The sequence below is a fragment of the Caretta caretta genome, chromosome 6 (genome assembly GCF_965140235.1).
Source record: "Caretta caretta isolate rCarCar2 chromosome 6, rCarCar1.hap1, whole genome shotgun sequence".
Lineage (NCBI taxonomy): Eukaryota > Metazoa > Chordata > Testudines > Cheloniidae > Caretta > Caretta caretta.
The window spans coordinates 8251384-8265099 of record NC_134211.1 but is presented as its reverse complement, the minus strand read 5'-3'; the positions used below and the strand labels follow the sequence as shown (position 1 = coordinate 8265099).

The following is a 13716-nucleotide window of genomic DNA, read 5'->3' as shown; positions in this document are numbered from 1 at the left end:
CACCCCCTGGGGGTGCGAGACGCCCTTTCTGGGGGTGTAAGACATGCCAGATTTTTTTAGAAGGTAAATCATTGAAAACACAAATTAAGCACAGGCACATAAGTACAACTGCTTTGTTTCATGAAACCTATGTATTTATTAGCATTATACATTTTTTAACGATGACTGTAATCTACAAACAAAAAATTTATTTTCAAGTTTTTAAGCTAATTGTAGTGAAATTATCTCGCTACAAAATACAGTGTACCGGCAGTTGCGGGGTATTTCTTGATGCGTACACAGACGATGATGTGGCACCACTGTGGCTTTGTTTGAATTCAGTTAGCTGCTAACTGTTAGCGCGTTGGCTACAGTTTACTTCCACAGCAAAACTCCAACATCTCTGGGAAGTACTTGCCTATTTTTGGGTGCCCACTGTACTATTATTTGTGGTGAGTAATAACATAAAACTATTTTACATATATTTAATATGCATTTAAAAGTGTATAGGTCCCCCTATCTTTATATATATTTTTTCATTTCAGTAACCCTTGCCACGTCCAAAGAAACGCAAATGGAACGACAAAATTACTGCGAAATTAAAATAAATATATAATTCTCTCTTTCATTCTATAGTTATGATATATCTAGGTTTAAAGAACTGACCTACTTCAACGATTTTTGATAAGCGAGAACATATTTTGAGAACCAAAGGGGTGCAAGCTGCAGTGAAGGTTAAGAACCACTGCTCTAACGGTATCTTTGTCATCCTTTAGATCTTCCTGTGACCTATTTGATTGTTTCTTACGATAAGGGGGATGAAGGAGACCAGGATATGGTGGCCTCGCTCCATAGGTTCAGCTTTATGGTGCGTTGTGAAACGGTCCGCGCTGTTCCTCCTGCTGGGCCATGCTGCTTCCTTGTCTGTCCTCGCTTGTTGCTCTCACCTCCTCCTGGCTCCTCCATTGCTCAAGGGTCTTTCCAACTTTTTCTTCCCCATCAATAAAATAATCACACCCCTTTCTTTGGGAGGTGCCTTGTGCATATGGAGCTTTTCCAACATCCTGGATAGCTCACTTCATGCCCCTCCAGTTGCTCAGGATTAGCTCCTGGCAGTACATCCCATGACTGAGTGGTGAGACTATCGTGGGAACAGCATGTGCTGACTGGGGCTCCCTTGTGGCTCCAGGTGCTTGCTTGAGTGGCCTGGATTGGGACTAAGAGCTCTGAGGGGATGGGTAGGCTGACTCTGGCATCTCTTGCTGTGTGGAGGAGGATGAGATAGTGGGAAATGGGATTCCTTCCCCTCCTCCAGTGCTGCGTTGATGGTGATGGCTCTGCCCTTTGCTGCTCAGCTTGTGCCTGAATGGTGGGATTGTGGCCAGACCAGGCAGGTGCTGAGTGGAAGACCCATGTCATTTCAGATGCCAGTGACGTTTGAGGAGGTGGCCGTGTACTTCTCTGAAGATGAATGGGCTCTTTTAGGTGAAAAGCAGAAGGAACTCTACAGAGATGTCATGCAGGAGAATTACAAGACTCTCATCTCGTTAGGTGAGGAGTTGCTATCGTCCCCTTAGTGTAGACATGGCCTAAATCTTTTATAAGCAACACAGCTCATTTCCCACCATACAGCCTGCTTGCTAAAATGTGATACACGAATCTTTTATAAACTATATGGATTATGTCTTTCCCCTTCAGCAAAGAAAATCTTGGAATGTTCTTTGTAGTTAAGTGATGGACGAATACTTAGAATCATAGAATATCAGGGTTGGAAAGGACCTCAGGAGGTCATCTAGTCCAACCCCCTGCTCAAAGCAGGACCAATCCCCAATTTTTGCCCCAAATGGCCCCCTCAAGGATTGAACTCACAACCCTGGGTTTAGCAGGCCAATGCTCAAACCACTGAGCTATCCCTCCCCCCAACTTAACACGTTGTGATGCATGTACCTCTTTCCAATGAGCAGGATTTACAATCGCTAAACCAGATGTGCTGTCCCAGATGGAGCAAGGGGAAGAGTTGTGGATCCCAGATATCCAGGGCTCTGAGGAAAGGGAAATCCCAAGAGGCACTATGACAGGTGAGGAATGAGTGACACCAACTGAGAAACAATCTGGGACTGGGGAATGCTGGGGTCCCAGCAAACCCACTGAGTCCTCCCCCTGTTCTGTCCCATCTCATCTGGCTCACTGTTGTGCCCTGTCCTCCTGGCTCCCAGTCGTTCTGCCTGACCCCTGGCAGAAGCCTTTTCCTCCCTCAGCCTTTTTCTTAGGGCTCAGATGGGACTTTGAGGCAGAACTTGCCCCTCCTCTGCCACTTGGTGGAATATACTTCCTGCCTATCAGGTTCTGTTATCAATGATAAATCCCTTTGCCGCCCCCTCTGTCTCCAACGCATGGAGTGAATCCCATCTGGATTCTCTCTCCCAACAGGTACCGGGACGGCAAGTGAAAACAAGGAGGAGAGTCCCCAGCAGGAAGGCGCTGTGGGAGTGAAGCTGCACAGGATGTTCTCAGGAAGGCTGCGGTGCCCTGGTGGGGCAGATGCCAGTAAGAGTCAGGACAGAGTGGGGCGGCAGAGAGGAGACTCTCCAGGCAGGAGTAATTCTACTCACAGCAAAAGAGGTTTGAGGAAATCCACAGACACCAACGCCCACCCGGTAACCCCTATTGGGTTGACCGCAAATACCATCAATGAACTGGGGGAAAGAATCAGTAACAGCTCGCTCCTTTTTCAACATTGTCAGGAAACTAGTGTAGAGAAGAGTGCCGTCAGGTGTAGTGAATGTGGCAAAAGCTTCACTCGACAAGAATACCTTCAGATACATCTGAAAATTCACAGAGGGGAGAGACCATATAAATGTAACAAATGCAAGAAAAGCTTTAGACACAAGACAAGCCTTGTTCTTCACCGTTACACAGTCCACAAGTCGGAGAGACCCCATAAATGTCCAGACTGCAGCCAGCTCTTTATCCTGAGAGAGAGATTTATTCAGCATCAGAGAATCCACAACGAAGTGGCATCTAGAGGGTTCAACGATGGGATTGTGAGTGAGAACAGGGACAAGAATCCCCAGAAGAAGGGGTCTGGGAGAGCAAAGCCAGACATTATGTTGTCGGGGAGACCCCAGTGCCCTGAGTGGGGAGATGCCCGTGAGAGTAGGGGCAAGGTGAGAGAGCAGCATGGAGACCCTCCAGATTGGAGACAAAGTAAATCCACTTGCAGCAAAACAGGCTTAAGGAAATCCAAAGACGCCAGCACACAGCATAGAGACTGCATGGAGAAGAGACCAAATACAGGCACTGAACTTGGGGAAAGTTTCAATAACTGCTCTCTCCTTATTAAGCATCATCAAACTGGTGCAGAAAAGAGTGCTTACAAGTGTAGTGAGTGTAGGAAAAGCTTCACTCAAGAAAAATACCTTCAGATACATCTGAGAACTCACAAAGGAGAGAGACCTTATAAATGTAAAGAATGTGGGAAAAGCTTCAGTCGGAGTTCAGTGCTCAAAGATCACTCCATGAGTCACAGAATGGAACAACCTTATAAATGTACTCAGTGTGGGAAAAGATTCAGAGAGAAGACAATCCTTGTATATCATCTTTACATAGTCCACAGGGTGGAGAGACCATATAAGTGTCCATACTGTGGCCAGCAATTTGTCCTGAGAGAGAGACTTATTCAGCATCAGAGAATCCACAAAGAAGAAGAACCTAGAGGGTTTAATGATGGGATCATGAGTGAAGATGAAGCTAAGAATCTCCAGCGGGAAGGGCCTCCCGGAGCAGAACCACAGAGGACATTCTCAGGGAGACCCCGAGGTCCTGAGCAGGGAGAAGGCTGTGGAAGTCAGGGCGTGGCACGAAGGAAGCAGAGACACCCTGCAGGCAAAAGAGGCAATATATCTAATCAATGTGAAAGAGATTCCAAGAAATTGAAAAGCACCATCACGCACCAGGAGACCCATACTGGAGCACAAACAAACACAAATGGTGACAATGAGAAAAGCTTCAGTAGCAACTCAGCCCTTTCTGTGCATCAGAAAATCCACCTGGAAGGGAAACGTTACAGCTGTGCTGAATGTGGGAAAAGCTACCACCAGCATGCTCACCTTCGAAGGCATCAGAAAAACCATACAGGAGAGAGACCCTATGTATGTGCTGACTGTGGAAAGAGCTTTGTGTACAGGTCAATACTCAGCAGACATGAAAGGACCCACAAAGAGGAGAAAAATTATAGCTGCACTGACTGTGGGAAAAACTTCAGTGAGTACTCATACCTTACTATGCATCAGAGAATCCACAGGGAGGAAAGACCCTATCAGTGTCCTGACTGCGACAAAAGCTTCAGGCTGCGAGGACACTTTACCAGTCACTGTAGAACCCACACAGGGGACAAACCTTATAAATGCACCGAATGCGGGCAAGGCTTTGGGCGGAAATCAACCCTGACTAAACACATGAGGATCCACACCGGGGAGCGGCCCTATAAATGCACGCAGTGTGAGAAAAGCTTTCGTCAGAAGTTCGCCCTTTCCCAGCATCAGTTAATACACCAGGGAGAGAGGCCTCACAAATGTACTGAATGTGGGAAAATCTTTCTTCAGAAGTCCCACCTTACCACGCATCAGTTAGTGCATCAGGGAGAGAGACCTCACAAATGTACTGAATGTGGGAAAAGCTTCAATGACCGATCAAATCTTGTTAAACACTTGGCAAAACTCCACTTGAAAAAGAAACCCCGTATAGCAAATGTGGCAAAGAGTCCTGTGGCACCTTATAGACTAACAGATGAAAGCTTATGCTCCAATACTTCTGTTAGTCTATAAGGTGCCACAGGACTCTTTGCCACTTTTACAGATCCAGACTAACACGGCTATCCCTCTGATACCATACAGCAAATGTAGCTTCAGATTAAATAGATCTACAGTTGTAATAGAAAATAATGGAGTGGTACTTTTTTGATTCTGGTGAAACACTTTTCCTTTCATACTTATTCTAAAATACAAGGTTTAAGGAGGATGGGTTGGTAGTATTGCCTAGTTTCTGATTATGGGAGTAAGATGTGTGAGGGGGACAAAGCTGGTGAAGAGAGGAACTGATCTTTCAACGGTTTTGGGGATGGTTAGTGGGAATTTCAGGGGAGTGGAATTGAATTTTGCAAGTTGACCAGCGGCATGCCATCTATGGATTGCATTCCCATGTGAGCCCTGAATATGACTTCCTGACTGGCTGTGCCAGTGGGACGATTCCATCCGGCCCCTGAACACACTACAGAACAAAATAGCATCCTCCGGACATTATGAAGACACGGGTGGGTATTTTAATATGGCACTTTATAAATGGATTAAAACCTGACGAACTGAGATGTGTCAAAATGTAACTGTAAACAGGAAATCCTTATTGAGCGGGTGTGTTTCTAGTGGGGTCCTGCAGAGATCGGTTCTTGATCCTCTGCTTTGAAACATTTTTATCAATGACCTGGAAAAAAACATAAAATGATCACTGATAAAGTTTGCAGATGACACATAAATTGGAGGAGTGGTAAATAATGAAGAGGACAGGTCACTGATTCACAGTGAACTGGATCACTTTGCAAACTGGGCAAAAGAAAACTATATGCATTTTAATGTGGCTAAACATAAATATATACATGTATGAATGAAGAACGTAGGCCATACTTAAAGGATGTGGGATTTGATCCTGGAAACATGGGACTCTGAAAAAGATTTGGGGTGTGGTGGATAATCAGCTGACTATGAACTCCCAGTATGATGCTGTCTCCAAAAGAGCTCATGCAATCCCGAGATGCATAAACAGGGGAATCTCGAGTAGGAACAGAGAGGTTATTTTACCTCTGTATTTGGTACTGAGGCAACTGTGTTTTTTAAACATGTCTCAGGGTTTATCTACTCCGGAAGTTTTACTGGTATAATTTTGCCAGTATGGTTATAGTGGCATAACTTCCTGTGAATAAGTGTGTCAATATGGGGCGTTATGAGTGCATCTTCACCTGGATCTTCCATCCCCAGCAGTTCAGTCTATTCCATGGCTCTTGTAAGGGGTTAGGCACACTGTGATTTTTCCTGTGTGGCAGGTACCCTTAATTGTGCCAGTGTAACTGGTAATGCAAGTCCTACTTCCTCCCTGAGCTGTGCATACCAGAGTCCACTGACGGTGTCTGAAAAAATACCCATAATCTTTGGTACAGGGACCTGCTGCTCATCCTGCATGGAATTGCTGCCCAAAATGTTTCACAATTTACTCCTAAAAACAGAGTTGGGCAGAGTGCTGGGTATGAACTGGAAAACAGAAAATGCCCCGTATAACTTACAGCTGGTTAAGCCTGAGTGTGATTTGTTAGCTTATGAACTGAAGGCCCCTAAGGCTTTGCAGCTATACAAAATGTATAAAGGATATGTGTGACAGATTGCAATGCTTGCTGGTGAAAAAAGTAATGGAGAGGTACTGAGACTGATGTTTTAACCATTAATTGCAAGTCCTAAATATTTTGCTGTGTAAGGGACATGCGAGTGGTATGAACAAAACAAGGAAGTAACTAGGTTGTAAACAACTGAGGTATATGTGATGGTATAAACAAATTGGAACAGACACAGATGTTGACACTTAAAGATAGGTCAGAAAAGATTTTTATGGCTTGCCTTGGGACAAGATTCCCATGATGCTTTGCAGTTAACATAAAGCTATCTAGCAAAGAATAGAATTTTACAATGCAGTAACTGATGACATGTTTTATATAAGATATATTTTTGCAATGTATTAACCGCAACATATTTGCAAGATATGTAATGAATAAAAATGTCCAAAAAAGGCCATAAACAATGATTAACTACTTGGTGTTGAAACTCTTGGAAAATTACAAGGAAGAGGGAACTGAGGAAAGAGCCTTAAGGGCAGGTCTACACTATGGGGCTAAGTCGACCTAAGTTACGCAACTCAAGCTATGTGAATAACGTAGCTGGAGTCGACGTGCCTTCAGTGAATTTATTATGGTGTCTACACCGTGCTGGGGTTAATGGGAGAAACTCTCCCATCGGCTTACCTTATGCTCCTTGTACCGGTGGAGTACCAGAGTCGACGAGAAAGCAATCGGCGGTCAATTTAGCGGGTTTTCACTAGACCCACTAAATCGATCCCCGGAGGATCAATCACACATTGATACACTGTAATGTAGACAACGCCTAAGATATGGAGAACTATACACCAAAAGGAGGCAATAAATAAGAGTTGGAATGTTGAACTAAGAAGAGTTTCAAAGTAGCAGCCGTGTTAGTCTGTATCCGCAAAAAGAAAAGGAGTACTTGTGGCACCTTAGAGACTAACCAATTTATTTGAGCATAAGCTTTCGTGGGCTACAGCCCACTTCATCAGATGCATAGAATGGAACATATAGTAAGAAGATATATATATATACACACACACACACAGAAAACTGTATATATACACATACAGAAAACATGAAAAGGTGGAGTAAGAGGCTAATTAATTAAGATGAGCTATTATCAGCAGGAGAAAAAACCTTTTGCAGTGATAATCAAGATGGCCCATTTAGACAGTTGGCAAGAAGAGTTACCAGGGTATAACTACCACAAGAAATCATAAGAAAGCAAGACCATTGGCAGACAGGATCCAGACTATCTGAAGCTATGGAGAAGGCCTTCCACAGTTGTAGGTAATTGCATGCCTCTCTGTATGTGCTGTCTTGACTGTTTAGTAAATTCATTCAAAGCTGACTTGTTAACCAAATCTAAATTTAAGAGAAGGCTATTCATTAAACATATAATCACACTTAAAATCCTTATCCATTATTAGCTATTCATTTATTAATTATTGACAAATTATTGGTTGATTATCAACACAAGAAATATGTAAACTACAGTCACTGGAAGACTGTTTTCTGTACTGGTAATGTCTGACCTTTCTGTATTATGCTGTTTTAGTGTTAATCAATAAAGTGATTGAGCTGAGTTCTCTGAGGTCTCATTAGCTGATGACAAACTTAACCAGCAACCGCCTCAAACCACTTACAAGATCACATTTCTAGCTGTAATGGGAATGGGGCCTCAAAGTGACTGGATTTCATGAGGACAGAGGACAGTGTCCCAGCTGTGTGAGGCATTAAGGGGAAGGGATTACAGATCAAGGAAGAGATGCCTTTTTAAAAATTTCTCAATAGACTGATTTAACAAAGGTAGCACTACTTTACACTATTAACTCTGGGTGCTATTAATTAAACATGAATGCCCCAGTGAAAGTGGGTGGGCCTGTTACGAAACAGTGAGTTTGTGTATTTCTTTGGTGGTGCTGGGGACTGTTGTGACATTGTAACTCACGACAAAAACACCCGCATAGCTCCTAGTACTAGGGAACACGTTGCTTTTTCTCTGCAAGGTTGTGGGAGTAAATCCCTGGTTCCTGAAGAATTTCTAAGGGGATCCGTTTTTGTTCAGCTGCCTGCTCACTCCCTCTCACTGGGAAGAGTCTGGGATCTGAGCCCCTCTTCTCTTACCTGTCTGCAAAATCAACTCTTTCTTCAACTGCCATGACGTTCAGTCCCAATAGCCACATCAGAGCAGACCAGTTGTTCAGCTAGTCCTGTGTCTGACAGCGGCCAGCGCTACACGCTTGGTTGGATCATGCAGGAAACCCCGTAGTGGACAATTATGGCAAAATCTGTCCCTAGCAAAAGTTTCTGCCTAATCCTGTCAACCAGTTGTTGGTTTGTGCCCTGAAACAGATTCGTCATATATACATTATATATTAGTTCAGCTAGTGTAACTCTGGAGGTTCTCATGATCTGTATTTCTATCTGACCCTTTTTCAAAATTCCATGAGGTCCAAGTCTCAATGCTATCTAGTGGAAATGAGTTCCATAGGGTTATATATCTATATATGAGATAATCTAATCTGATCTCCTGTATATCACAGGCTTCTACATTTCACCCAGCTACCCAATAACTTACTTCAGAGTAGCAGCCATGCCAGTCTATATCCGCAAAAAGAACAGGAGGACTTGTGGCACCTTAGAGACGAACAAATTTATTTGAGCGTAAGCTTTCGTGAGCTACAGCTCACTTCATCGGACGCATGATGGATTCATCCGATGAAGTGAGCTGTAGCTCACAAAAGCTTACGTTCAAATAAATTTGTTCGTCTCTAAGGTGCCACAAGTCCTTCTGTTCTTTTTGCCAATAACTTATGTTTGCCTAAAGAACACCTAGAAAGGCATCCAGCCTTGATCTGAAGACATCAAGAGACAGAGATCCACCACTTCCCTCACAAGTTTGTTCCAGTGGTTAATCACCCTCACCTTTAAAACTTGGGAATTTATTCCTAATTCAAATTTGTTTTGCTTCATTTTGCAGTCCTTGGCAGTGGCTCTTCCTCCATTACATTAAACAGCCCTCTAGGGCCCAGCATTTTCTCCCCGTAAAGGCATTTAAATTGTAATCAAGTCACCGCACCTCTGAATCTTCTTTTTGAGAAGCTGCACACATTGAGCTCTAAGTCCCTCACTGTGAGGTATTTTGTCTAGCCCTGTGATCATTTTGTGGCTCCTCTCCAGTGTTTCAACATGATTTGTAAAATGTGACTACAAGAACTGTACACAGTATTATCGTATCAGTCTCACCAATGTGGTACACAGGAGTAAAATCACTCTTGCCCTACTTATTACTCCTCTGATTATACATCCAAACATCACATTAGCCCTTTTCGCCACAGGATCACACTCGGGGCTCATGTTCAGATGTCTGTCAACTGTGACCCCTAAATCCTTTTCAGAGCCACTGCTTTCTAGGATACAGTTGCCCATTCTGCAGCCAAGACCAGCATTCTTAGGCGGACGACCTTGTGTTAGACCCGCAGTAGAGGTCTCCCTACGGGATGGGAAGCAAGTAGACAGCGGATGCTGTGTTGGTATATAATACTCTAAATGCTCTTTACTGATTACAAAACAAACCTTTCTCACTCCACATTCACACCCCAAACATACTATGCCAGAGTCCAAAGGTCAGAATGGTCCCAATGGTCAGTTGAGGTTCCTTCCGTCAGGATAAGATCATAAGATGCAGGGAGCCAGCAAAAACCACATCTATATCCACATGGGGCTCTGGATCAATAAACAATTCTGATTTGTAAAAATCATAGGAAACCATTTATACGCATTCCATTGTGTCATCCGTTCTTTGCCTTCGTTTACTAGTCCTTCTACCCACACAATTCCAAAGACACAATCCTGGGCAGGCCGCCATGATCCAATGTGCCATTTCCTCCAATTCTTATACAATTTTATATCAGTCCAGCTGGTGTTGTTTCCTTTTCTGATGATTTTCTGTATTTTTCTTGGAACATAAGATTGTTTTTGCCCAAATAGTTCTAATAGTCCTTGACCTTAAGTTCTTGCTTCAGTTGCCAACTTTCAACGCACGTATTCATGTCAAGTACGCGTCATTCATATCAGGCCTCAATGACCTATAACACATTACATGGTATATGAATCACGATGTTTGTATGTGTATGTATGTATATATATATATATATATATATCCCAACACTTGTATGTGGCTGTATTGTTTGTTTGGTTCTCCTTGAATTGTTATTACCTGGCAATAAATAACTTTTATGGTTAAGCTGGTTGTTTCCCTCCCTCCCTCCCTGTCTCTTTTGTGTTTTTGGCTTCCCCATTTACTCTGCAGCAATGCTCCTCTTACCTAAGCTAGAGATCCCTGCAGTGCCCAAAAATCCTGTGGGGTTTTCTCATCAAGCGGGTTACTACCAGAACAATTGTAATGGGAAAGTGGGGATAGGGACGTGCTGAACCTGTGGCATAGGAGGGTGGCAACTTGGAAGTGCTGCTCGACTCAGACTGTTGTTCTTCGAGGTGTGTTGCATGTGTCTATTCTGCGATCCACCCTCCTGCCCTCTACATTGTAGTTTTCTGGAAAGAAGGAATGGAGGGGGCGAGGGGATGGCTGGGTGCCTTAACGACAGGTACCGCTGAGGGGAAAATTTTCAGCAACTGTGCTTGGGGTGCACACGCACCTAGAAGGAATGGACGTGTGCAACATGTCTCAAAGAACAACCTTTAGAGAAGGTTAGTAAACACTTTTTTAAAAATTAAAGCAGAGATTCTCACATGATCACCTGACTCCATGAGCAAGGCTGTAAGAAAAGCACCAAATATTGCAAGACGGGATAAAATGGCTAGATATGCAAACAATGCACTCACCTCAAGACACGAACAACTTCTTCAGGGTTCCTAGCTTCCTATCTTCCAGCTCTGCACTGCAAAGTGCTAACCAAATCCAATATGTAGACTGGAAATTCTTTGGGGGCAAGGACCTTGTCTCCTTATTTGAGGAGTGTCCTATGGAGACCAGGAATTTCTCTCCTTTTTAGGTGAATAAGCACACTCTTTGGCCTCTGTAAAAATAACAGATGATAGTTTTCTTTTAATGAAAGCTGAGATTCTGCTGTAATCACATGACTCCTGGAACTGGGGCACTAAGTAGAGACTTGTAGTGTCTATCCCTTATTTAAATGCCTCCCAAAGTCATTAATACATGCCAAGTTAGGGCTGCTCAGTGGTGCCTCATGTCCTTCCAGACTGAAAAGTGGCTAAACCTAAACCTTTGAAAACCAGGAAATACAAAGTGAATCCCATATGTGCCAAGCCCCTACTACTGGTGTTAAAACAAAACCAAAACTGATGTGTCCATGACTGAATACAGGGCTTCAGAGGGAAGACCAACCCAGAAACCCACGTGGACGGCAGACTACCTGGATTCCTAGGAGTTTCAGCAGTAATATTTTGGTTGCTGTTTTCAAACTCTTATTAAATGGAAGTGGGGAATGGTGTAATGATCAGTGCAGATAGCACCTCCACCAACAGCTGGTGCATCTTTATCTTAGTGTTAAGTTGTCTTGTTTTCATAGTGTGTGTTGTCCTGGTTGGGAAGGGCAGGGTTAAGGGTGGGGAGGCCACTAGTCCCGTATTAAACCAGATGGTCCTCTTTTTGAGAAGTGTGTCCTCCTTTCAGTACTGGGACAAAACCAGACATGGTATTGGATGGGGGACAATGTTCTGTCCCCTCTGACTCTTAGAAATGGCACCCTTCATGCAGTATGACCTCGCACGTAGGTCATGCCAGTGAGGACAGCGCATTCTTAAAAACAGTGGTCTCCGTGTGGCGTGACTTCGCACTCACCATGAGTATGAGGTCACACCAGCAGGGGCAGGGTGGGTATGCTCTTAAAGACAATGTCCCCCGTGTGGCAGGATCTCACACTCACGTTGTCTCCACAGTTTCTGGAACTATCATAGGCTTTTCTGTAGGGTTGCCACCTTTCTAACTGCTGCTAACTGGATCCTTGAAGCCCTGCCCCTGCCCTGCCTCTTCCACCAGTCTCCCCCTCTTCACTCAGGCCCCGCTCCTGGATTTGCTCCCCTTGCTTGCTGGATTGTCTCAACCTCCCCGCTCCTGCCACTGGGCTCCCTCTGTTCTGGGGCTGGGGTGGCAGCTGCTGCAGCCTGACAAGGAGCCTGCCTGCAGGCAGGAGGTGATCCGGGCTGGCACGGGTTAATGACCTGGCGTCTGATCCCGACTCGGGGTCATTGGACTTTGTACTGACCAGACACTGCCACGTCCCCATTTTGACCAGACTTTCCAGTCAAAAAGCTGGCACCTGGCAACCTTAAATGGCACCTGGACACAGAAGCGAAAAACCGGACTGCCCAAGTAAAACCCAGACAGGTGGCAACCCTAGTCCTCCGGAACATGTGAGCGGCCACCTTGGTTCAAGGGCAGAGGAAACCTGTCTTACCCGTGTGTATTGGAGTTGTTAGTTGCAGTGTCCTGGTAAATCCCGTGATTTCTCTGGTTGACCTATGGCAGTATGTCTGGTGAATGAGAAGAAACCACCACAGAGGTGGTCAAATAAACCCATGGACGGTGAGTTATATGGGCCCATGGTGCCCATGCGCCAGAAAATTCAGGGCCTGGGGGCCCGGCTCCACCAATGTTTGGGGTTGGGTCTCTCCCCCAGCCCCGCCTGCCTCCCCCGCATGCCCCCCCGGAGCGTCCCTGCCTGTGCCCTGGGCAGCAGGCTGCTGCCTGCCACACCGCACCGTGCTCCCTCGCCGGCCGCTGCCAGCTACTAAAGGGACGGGCACCCGCGGCAGGATGAGGTGGCTGCACAGCTGCCGCCTGTGGAGGGAGGAGGCGCACACAGGATGGCAGCCCCCCCCGCCCCCCCTAGCACCCACCACAGGGGAGGCGAGGGGGCTTCCTGGACCAGAAAGGGGCCTGGCTCCTAGAGATGTGCAGTGACAGTGCTGGGTGAGTGTGCTGCTGGGGGGGGGGGGGAATGGGGGGACTGTGGCACCCTCCTCTCTGGCCCGAGCCGTGGGGCAGCCTGCCTCCTCCCCAAACCCCTCATCCCCAGCCCCACCCCAGAGCTCGCACCCCCAGCCAGAGCCCTCACCCCCCTGCACCCCAACCCTTTGCCCCAGCCCTGAGCCCCCTCCTGCACCCTGAACCCCACATCCCCAGCCCCACCCTGCAGCCCTCACCCCTGCACCCCAACCCTCTGCCCCACCCACACCCCAAGCCCCTCAGCCCCACACCGCAGCCCTCACCCCCGCACCCCAATCCTCTGCCCCAGCCACACCCCAAACCCCTCAGCCCCACCCCGCAGCCCTCACCCCAACCCTTTGCC

The 13716-nt window shown here is 45.8% G+C and overlaps 1 protein-coding gene and 1 long non-coding RNA gene across 12 annotated transcripts in view; one reads left to right on the top strand and one right to left on the bottom strand.

Annotated features, from left to right (window-relative positions):
* The window catches only part of LOC125638248 (uncharacterized), a 30336-nt gene extending 22372 nt beyond the window's left edge, over positions 1-7964 (top strand). For 9 of the 11 annotated variants that reach the window (XM_075130076.1, XM_048853756.2, XM_048853755.2 and 6 more), the window contains 4 exons: positions 756-847; positions 1404-1530; positions 1944-2057; positions 2410-7964. In XM_075130076.1, the coding sequence (XP_074986177.1) occupies positions 756-847; positions 1404-1530; positions 1944-2057; positions 2410-4805 (2729 nt within the window). In that variant the 3' untranslated portion in view covers positions 4806-7964. Of the gene's footprint in view, positions 1-242; positions 848-1403; positions 1531-1943; positions 2058-2409 lie in introns of all 11 variants that reach the window. The other 2 variants (XM_075130080.1, XM_075130081.1) reach the window with 2 other exon arrangements.
* A 1948-nt stretch (positions 7965-9912) lies between these two features.
* On the bottom strand, positions 9913-13410 carry LOC125638289 (uncharacterized). Its single transcript, XR_007357187.2, has 3 exons — positions 12823-13410; positions 11228-11421; positions 9913-10470 (listed from the first exon to the last, which is right to left on the bottom strand). It is a non-coding gene; the product is annotated as an uncharacterized LOC125638289 (long non-coding RNA).
* Between the last annotated feature and the right edge of the window lie 306 nt (positions 13411-13716).